The following is a 10,000-nucleotide window of genomic DNA, read 5'->3' on the forward strand; positions in this document are numbered from 1 at the left end:
GTGCTGGACTCAGTACGGTAAAACAGCTAAACAAAAATGTTTTAGAAATAATTCTCATCTCTTGGCAACAGATTTGTGACTGCCATGGTCATCTCAGTGAGTGCGCGCACAGTGAACTCACCTGTCCGTTCCCAGTGCCTCTCGCGCAGCGTCTGCCTTTCACTGCCCGTGACCCGAGCATTCACGCACCTGCGCAGTCTTGCCTCTCTCAAGTTCCTACACACTGTTTGTAGTCACTATAACAACCGCCCAAAGCAGACGTGTAGCACCCTCCTAAAAATATGAATAGCTCAGCTATGCATGTAAGACATTGGATCACAGACAAAACTTGATTGCAGTGAATAGAGAATGTGTCAAGATTGTTATTTAAACAATCGTATTTATATTTAAATATATAGGCTACAGCATGCATTACTTAGTTTATCACTCTTATCAAGAGACCATAAACATATGTTTTACACATTGAGGCCACTTTGAAAGATCCAGTGTTTTCCCTACAGATCACCTGATTTGCTGACTTGCGCTTGAACTGGCTGTGAGCTGAAACCAGAGAATGGGAGGATGTTTGTCTGGTTGGCGACAGTCAGTCTGTTGATCCAACACTAATCCCTGTTTGGTTGTTTCAGGTGTGAACAATTCCACATGCATTATTGATAAAGTTTGCTACTTAAGAGATTAATGGAAATCCAGATTGTGACAGCGAATGATTTAATTATCTGCAAAGCCACTGACTTGTCCAAAGATTACGCAGCAGTTCCAACTCATTAAACATTTCACAGATGCTTAATAAAAGCAGCAACTGAAAAATATGTTGAACTTTATCATCCCCTTAAACAGGCTTAACTCTTCTGTGCTGTGTACAAACAAAGTTCAGCCCCTTTCTAGTGGCACATGCATTCAGTTGTGTACCTCAAAGCACCCGAATTCCCTTCAAACAGGTCCCAGACTGAAATGCTAACTTCTATTAGAAGTTATGATTTTGCTAGACACATTTCTGAGAGAATGTATCTTAGTAGACCTCCTCATCAGGTATTCCTGTACAGAGATTCTAAGAATCCACCATCCTAATTATTTTCTACATCTTAATATATTCTTATAAAGGTGTTTAAGCATATGGATTGTCATCGAAAAGTCCCGTTTTCTAATAATGATTTGATCATTTTCCAAGTATCATTTATAGCATTTCTTATTATGTCCACTGATCAGCCTACTGTAGTTGCAGTTCATTGCAGCAATGAGTGGAAGACAGCTAGATATTGTCCACTAGGTGGCATTCAAAGCTTTCCAGATCTTACAGGAACACGTTTTGGTGTTCAAGTCTCTACTTCTATTTCACATCCCACATTTCCTCACGTGTCATTCTTCTCTCTGGTTTCTGAGCAACTCTTTATGCAGGGGCATGTTATTATCACAACCAAGTTATTTGGAAGCAGGACTTGGAGATGGTCATTTTGTTTGAACGGGGATGGGTTCAGAAGGATAGAGAGAGAGAGAGAGAGAGAGAGAGAGAGAGAGAGAGAGAGAGAGAGAGAGACTTTGTTAACAGTGTTTCATCGTGGTTCCTAATAAAATACAGTAGGCCTATACCTTTATTGCCGGTAAGAGAGTGTCCATCTACTAGCACCTGTCGGCGCTGATTGGCTATTGTAGCCACATTTAAGGCTCAAATGATATGTAACACATTTAAGATGAATGAATCCATTCCAATCTACTCCTGTTGTAGCAAGTCAATGTGGCTCTGTTCAAGGGTCTAATCGTTATAGGACTTTATCATGTTATCAGTTCAGCAACAGCAATGCGTCGCAGTGCATATAGTCATTCTCTGCCCTCCCATTGGCTGCATGGGCGTGATGCTGCATCCATTGCTATCCTCATCCAGGACCAAAGGGAGGAGAGCTTGAAGAGCGCGCGCATCGGGACGATAATAACGACCAAAACAGAACAGGACATATTTCGAATCCTTACGTTTTTTTCTCTCAGCTGGGAAGATGTTTGCCTGCACCATGCATGTCAGAATGTGAGCGGTGATGTTACCAATGAATGACTGCTCCTCAAACCACTGACTGACAACACTTCGTCATCTTGTAGCTGTCTTGGCTGAAACCTCACCTTTTGACTCGGTCAAGTTAAACGCTACTATCATGCCCGCCGGAGTCAACGACCCCGAGAGCATGTTGAGCTACCAGGTAAACTGTCTCTTCTCATCAAACGGTTTGTCCACTCCATAATTAATTGTAAAAACTGCTAGAAGAATTGAAGTAAACCATGTAATTATTCAGCCTGGTGTTTAAGTAGTCTACTTTGATGATAACAACTGTAACAACTCCACATTAGGCTACAGTTATAGCGGTTTTATCGGGGTGATGCAAAAAAACACATCCGGAGGTTTTTTATTAGACGCGGCAAGATCAATAGCCAATGTTCTCTCTCTCCATCTTTGCCCATGAGGCAGACTGAACCAGTTTGTTACACAATGAGCATAATTCATGCAAGCTAGTAATTGATAACCTGTGGTAGATTGAGCAGCCATTAGATGAAACCAAGGATGCGTTCGGTAACCCAGTGTAGTAAGGGTTTGTGTGGGATCAGAGTGCACTGATGTGTTTATATTATTGCGAAGCGCTGGCACGTGCAGCGTCAGAATTCCCACAGGACACATGCAGGATATCGCATTGCAATGCACTACTTAGTGTGGTGAAATCTGTCTGTCAAGTTCCCCAGCTGTATTCCACACGCATATTTGCAGGTGCAGCATGTAGATAGGTTAAAGAACAAATTAGCCTACATGTAAAGAAGGATTCCGGCGGAGCAGTAACATTAGAAGATTGCTGCTCAATAACACACACCGTGACATATGTTGATACATATGTAGTTTACTCAAGCCTATTGATAGGGTTGGTATTGTTTCAATGTAAGTAGCAATACCATTTAGGCTACATTCAATCCTAACTTTATTTCACACTACAGCAACTCTTAACTCATATAAAAAAAAAAACATTTAATAATTTAATTGTGTCAATGTTATGAATATTCTGTTAATCTAATACATCATTTTCGAAATTACCCTCAAATGACCTTGACGCCATCCTTCCGTGATCCACTGTGCTGTGATTGTAGCTAACTAGCTTGGTGATAAGGTTTAATTTCATCGTGTTAGTTAGTAACCTAATAAGGGTGGACCAGAGGGCTAAATCAAATTAACCTATCGAGAGAAAAATGAAATTAGCCTCGTCTCACAACAATACGTGATGGATCCGACCCGTTATCAGCTGACACGGCACGCAGTTCTAGAAATGCTTTTGCCTCGACAGTGTGTACCAACTGAGACGAACATTTGTCCAGAGACGATACATGAAACACATATTATGTCCATTCAAAATGTACTTTTTATGTGTATAACGTAGTCTAAAGGAAATGCTGATATAATAGACTGCTTGGGGTTTTTGTCCAGACAGGTCCACAATGATACAATAATGCAATTCTATTCTGGTACAAGAACATCCTATCCAGGTTTGCCAATGGAATGTCTCGTAAGGGTTCCGAGAGACAGCGCGCAGCCAAATAGAATTGTACATGATCATTGTGATTCTAATCATACTGTGGAGAAATTGATTAGGGAGCATGATACAGATCAGAGAGAGCAGTTTCAGAGCTTTAATTTAGTCGTGTCCTGGGAAGAAAATAATGAGAAGACTTCGGCTGCACTAGAAGTGATGGGAGAGGGGTGTGTGTGTACTGGGCAAACACTATATCATCATCATTAGCCCTGAGCATTCAGAGTGAGCATGCTTATATGTCACTGTGTGAAAGTGCTTTAATGTATGTAATGTCAAAATACTGTAGTTGTCTAAAAGGGATAATCTGGGATTCAAACGACAACCAAGCGGTCTCCCCACCACTTGTTTGTTAAACAGCTGGAGAAATGTAATCACTCTGAGTGTCATAGACGGAGCAGGAGCAGGAGCAGGACCATTCATGAGTTCATAATGATAGTTTTAACCATATTTTGAAGCTATTGTACAGTTATGGTACAATTAGGCCTACATTGTTTACAAACAGTGGAGTAAAATAAGCTTATATTTTGGGTTCTTCTTTCAGTAAGAAAGTTTAACTAAATTGATGAGGCATTTTTAAGTTATATTCTTTAAGGATTAATGTTAATATATAATTCATTTAAATTTCAAAAATTGATGTACCAATCCCAGAGTGCCCCTTTAAACAAAGGCAGTGTTGTAAAGGTACTCAGTGATGTAACTTTCTACAATGTATTCCATTTCTGTAATTAACGATAATTCAAGTGCTGTGTTGCTGTGGCATTTGTCCCTTCTGACCAAACTTTGGTCGCAGTGCACTGGAAGTTCATATACTGTAGTGTAGCTTGGATGTTATCATGGTGATAACCCTTGAGCCCTGTCGTTCCCTGATGCCATCCAACTGGCACCATTTTAATTAGTGAGTTTATCTTCGTGTTTGCAAAGCCCAAATATGTATACCTAGGCTAAGGTATTACTGTGAGAGAGGCACAATAGACGGTAGTTGTTGATCCATTTGGTAGCAGAGACAGGCCTAGCAATGACCTCTTAGTGGCAGAGGCTGTACAAATAGAGAGGCTATGGTAACACACACATGCAAATATGAATGTATGCGTAAAGGCAGTCGGTCAATATATTACAGTGCTTTATAAGTACATGATTACAGTACATGATTATGGTTGACTACACTACATTAGGCAATATTGAGCTCCAGCTGTCCTCCATGTCTTCAAGGGTGTCCTTTCACTAGTAGGTACATATTACCCCTAAATGTTATTTTATCCTTCATGCATCGTCTCTCGGCCATTCGACAAGTGAGTGGGTGAGCATGTGTGTGTTGCATTAACACACTGAATGAATGTGTGCATTGAGCATTGCAATAGAATGGGGTGCATCTGTGTTTGTTCAGACACATCAGTACTCACTGATGATAATAAAAGCAACTCACAGAAGTAGCTCTTAGATAAAAAAAAAGTTATAATAAAAGCCAGCATGATCTCACCTACTCTACTCACCAAGGCCACAGCATTATGGATGGCAACTTAGAGAGACAGAGAGACAGAGAGAGAGACAGAAATAAATGACTGACATTGAACAGTGAGTGAGTGAGTCATTATGCTCTAGGCTAGAGCAGTCAATTCAGCCTCTCTCCTCTCCTCTCCTCTCCTCTCCTCTCCTCTCCGCTCCTCCCCTCTCCTCCCCTCCCCTCCCCTCCCCACTCCTCTCCTCTCCTCCCCGCTCCTCTCCTCTCCTCTCCGCTCCTCCCCTCTCCTCTCCTCTCCTCCCCTCCCCTCCCCACTCCTCTCCTCTCCTCTCCTCTCCTCTCCTCTCCTCTCCTCTCCTCTCCTCTCCTCTCCTCCCCTCCCCACTCCTCTCCTCTCCTCTCCTCTCCACTCCTCCCCTCCCCTCCCCTCTCCTCACCTCACCTCTCCTCTATTTGTAACATAAAACCTCACTCTCACCCTCTCCTCTCCTTCCCCTTCCTCCCTCGCTCTTTTCTATCTCCCTTCTGCTCTCGTCACGTTGTAAGGGTCTGTGTTTGTCGTATAAACCATGTGTAGTGCAGAGTAGAACAGGACAGGACAGCTCCAGTATGATCCTGTACTGTAGGGTATGTGGCAGAGCAGCAGCAGCAGCAGCAACAGCAGCCTCAGTGCTCTACCAGCCCTTCAGACACACAGCACAGTCTGGAAGTGACAGGCCCAGTTGTCAGAGTCAGGATCTGTAGCACTGCTGTCAGGTCAGCGTGCTGCTAGTGGCAGAGAGAGGACAGGATGGAGGGAGGGGGGGGGGGGTGGGGGCTATTAGAAGAAGGGAGGATGAGGGGGAGGAGAGTGGGGGAGCTGGGATGAAAGGAGGTGGGAAAGAGCGTGGTGGGGCAGTCAAAGAGAGGCATAGCAGGAGAGGTGATTGTAACCTATCCAAGGCTAAGACCTAGACTGTTGCCTCCAGTGAGCTGTGACGGGGACAGGAGGAATGTCAACGTTCATGTGACTGATTTTTCCTCTACACTGGCTACACATTGGGGGAATTTTCTGACATAGCCATTCACAGTCAAACACACTTCTTGGGTCATTGATCACTTATGACTTTTAAGTGACATGATAAATCTTTGCACTTTGAATGTCACTGTCAATATTACTGTAGCGTGACAGGTGTCCTGTGATAGCGGCATTATGATGTCACAGTGGCACTCATGCTGAATGATTATTGAGAGGTGCTGTAGAGATATCGATTGTTCATGCCCTCAGTGACCGCGGGTTATCTCCCTCGTTTGTTTGTTCATCTGCAGTTGGTGCCAGATGAGTGTGAGATTAATGAGCGACTCTTTGTTGTTGTTTCACGAACTGAAAGATGGGTCAAGTTCTGCTATGAACTTGTCATTGATTCTGTCACACACAGCTCATTAACCCCATGAGCATCAAACATGACATACTGTACATATGTGCTGTGCCCCCTGGTAGCGCTATTCATTAATTAGACGGCTGTACTTGATTGGGTGTATTTTTTCCCCCAGCGTTGCCAGTGGACGTGCAGGTTTGTTTCCCTGCTTGTTGTTGATGATAGCTCATTTGCTGACAGTGGTGGGGAGATGAGTCTGTTGAGATGAGTCTGTTGAGATGAGTCTGTTGAGATGAGTCTGTTGAGATGAGTCTGTTGCGGTGAGTCTGTTGCGGTGAGTCTGTTGAGATGAGTGTTATGGCAGTGCTGTGATGCGGTGTTATGGCAGTTATTCCTTCGTGATTATCTCAGGCGTCATTAGACACGTCACGCAGCCTCATCCCTTTAAGATGCAGGCCACTCAGAGGAACCATATCCTGTCCTCCACAGATTAATATGTCATCCCTTTAAGCTTGGCCCACATGGCTCCTCTCCATGAGCCAGGTTGACTGTAGAGTTCTGGTGGTGTTCGTTGATCAGCATGTTCATCCAGGACAAGGGCAGACTAATGTGTTGGATGCTCTATTTGTTTGGGATGAACACCAACTCTAGTTGTTTTGACCTGATGTCCTCTTTTGGTTTCATTGCCTGGTATTGTGTTGTGTAAGCATAGCGTATCATAGATTAGACATGATTTTTTCCCACTGCATTTCGAATTTCTAGTCAGTCCCTAAGCTTTGATTTGCATATCAAACCTCAAACCATCAAAGTCAAAGGGCCGACAGACACACTGCCTAAAAGGATTATGAACAAGTAGCAGGTTTTATTCGTAAGATAGAATGTCCATGAAAGAGTGTTTCATGGAGGACAACATGCTCCCAGTCTTTAGATCTGAGCTAAATTGGACATTCCGTTCCCTAAGCACATATGTGTGTGTGATTGTCTTTTGGCTGTGATCTGCTGTCACGAGGTAACAAGGGGGTCAAATGGGGGTCTTATCAGCCTGAGAGGCCAGACCACTGTGTCTCTGACTCCAATATTAGCTGTCATGTCATCCTCAGGAATGGAACAACACTAGATTGGGGACCGAGCTCGGAAATGCACGCTATGTTGTTCTTGTCTTTGAAAAGCAGGCTATTGTTCATACACAATCCACACCAGTTGCAATTCTTTGTTAGTTATTAATTGCCCTCTTTACTTTTATCATTTTGTCAGTATCATTTCTCCCTGTTTTTCTCACTCCCGTTCTCGCTCACTGAAATCCCCACAGAGAGTCTATTTTTAAGATGTTCCTTGCGACCAAAGCGTTTATCAGACGGGAAAATGGAGCTGTGATGTTCTGGTCTTTTGGCACTCAGACAGTGTCAATTGAAGGTTTGTCTCCTGTTGCTGCAGACAATCACAAACAAGGGGCTTCTAGACAGTGCAGGCTGGAGCTGGAGTCTTCCAGTAGGCGGTGGTGGGCAGCTGTGATGTGATGTCCCTGCACTCTCTCTCAGCCAGCCTCTGTGTGTGACTCCCATCAGTGGTTAGTGCTGATGAGCCTGTGAAGGACAGGAACTCAAGGACAGGCAGCCATTTCAGGGGCTGGAAGCAAAGGGGTGGAGAAGGGGGAGAGATGTGTGAGTGTGTGTGTGCGTGTGTGTGGGGGGGAGGGGGTCGTAATGTGTTAAAATGTCTGTGGAGTCATGCCCTCTTGAGTAATTGTGACGGTGACTGACTTAAGGTGTGTGTGTGTGTGTGTGTGTGTGTGTGTGTGTGTGTGTGTGTGTGTGTGTGTGTGTGTGTGAGTGTGTGTGTGTGTGTGTGTGGGGGGTCCTAAGCTAGGTGAAAATGTCTGTGGAGTCATGCCCTCTTGAGTAATTGTGACGGTGACTGACTAAGGTGTGTGTGGGGGGGAGTGTGTGTGAGGGGGAAGGGGAGAGTGTAAGAGAAAGAGAGAGATGGGGGGGGGGGGGGGGGGTGGCAACCTGGGGTTGCCAGGTGATGGCGGCAGGTAGAGTGATGCAGATCACTTGCCATGGAAAATCACTCACACACACTCAAGCCATCATAGACACTCAGCACATAGGTGATGTCAAAGCAAGCGACGCCTCAAGTGTGTGTTTTTGAATTAGCTGAAGCACTTTAAAGGGACCCTGGAGAGGTGCCGTGATGAATGGTGGGTGCCCGTTAACCTGTTACAACAACACATACCTGCATGACTGGGCCATAAAGGTGAGAATGCCATTAACCACTAGCACTAATGAACTGTGACCAGGATAAACCAACATTTACACTGAACTAAATCCTGTTCAAACAGACCAGGTACAGTACAGCATGTGAAGGTCGGGTCAGCTCACCTCATTGAACTGATACTGTACAAATGGAGACTCAATACAACTATTAAAGCTATGGTCACCATGTCTTAATATATATATATATATATATATATATATATGCTAACAACAATATATTACATATTACCATGTCCTGCCACCATTGGGTCTCCTCCTCCCTCTAACATGTATCCACACATCCAGTTCCCTTATTGAATTGAGAGAAAAGGCAGAAAGCAAACTAAAAGGCAGAAAGCAAACTAAAAGGCAGACAGCAAACTAAAAGGCAGAAAGCAAACTAAAAGGCAGACAGCAAACTAAAAGGCAGACAGCAAACTAAAAGGCAGCAAACTGGTCAGTCTGTTTTTTTCTCCCCCTTTCATCTGCACTCAACAAAATCGAACGAATTGATGAGATCGGATGTTTATTTTTTTCTAGGACAGAGCTTTTAGTACTCCCCACCATCTTTCTTTCTCTCTCTCTCTCTCTCTCTCTCTCTCTCTCTCTCTCTCTCTCTCTCTCTCTCTCTCTCTCCCTAATAGAGCTGATTATACAGCCTGCAGTCTGAGCTCCAGCGCACAGACTGGATGCCAGCCCTAATTCACCAGCCACAGCTGCACTGCCTGATAACACAGTGGAGTGTGTGTGTGTGTGTGTGTGTGTGTGTGTGTGTGTGTGTGTGTGTGTGCTGTATGCATTGTGAAAATCATTTAAATTCGTATTACAGATATTGAGAAAAACATGTCACATATATTTTTCGAAAATATTCTTCATGTATTCAGTTGAGTCCCATTGAGAGCCCTGGCTGAACATAATAATACAACACAGCACAGTCCTGTGTGTTACCATACAACAACCATACAACACAGAGTCTAACAGAGAGGGAGAGGGAAGTCCAGCTGATCAGAAAGAAAGAAAGAAAGAAAGAAAGATAGAAAGAAAGAAAGAAAGAAAGATAGAAAGAAAGAAAGAAAGAACGAGCAACTAGGGAGGTTTTCAGGGCCACAAAGTGAAAAGTTGAAGACTGGCCAAGTCAATCTCCAGATTCAATCCTATTATACATGCGTTTCATTTGCTGAAGAGGAGACTTAAGGCAAGACATCCTCCAAACAAACAACAACTGAAGATGGCTGCAGCGCAGGCTAGTGATGTCACAATGCCACAATGTTGACTTTGATGCCGATACCATCTTAAGTGTCACGATTTTGATTCCTAAACGATACCACGGCAACCAAAAAAACATCAGGCAAAGTAAAAGAATATCCTATT

General features: G+C 43.7%; 1 protein-coding gene across 1 annotated transcript in view; it reads left to right on the forward strand.

Annotated features, from left to right (window-relative positions):
* Nucleotides 1–2,141: 2,141 nt before the first annotated feature.
* slc4a8 (solute carrier family 4 member 8) overlaps nt 2,142–10,000 on the forward strand; it is a gene marked incomplete at its 5' end in the record, with an annotated part of 26,816 nt that continues 18,957 nt past the window's right edge. The window contains one exon of the mRNA XM_083668397.1: nt 2,142–2,186. Within this exon, the coding sequence (XP_083524523.1) occupies nt 2,142–2,186 (45 nt within the window). The remainder of the gene's footprint in view (nt 2,187–10,000) is intronic.

The sequence above is a fragment of the Argentina silus genome (assembly GCF_951799395.1).
Source record: "Argentina silus genome assembly, chromosome: 4".
NCBI classification, from domain to species: Eukaryota; Metazoa; Chordata; class Actinopteri; order Argentiniformes; family Argentinidae; genus Argentina; species Argentina silus.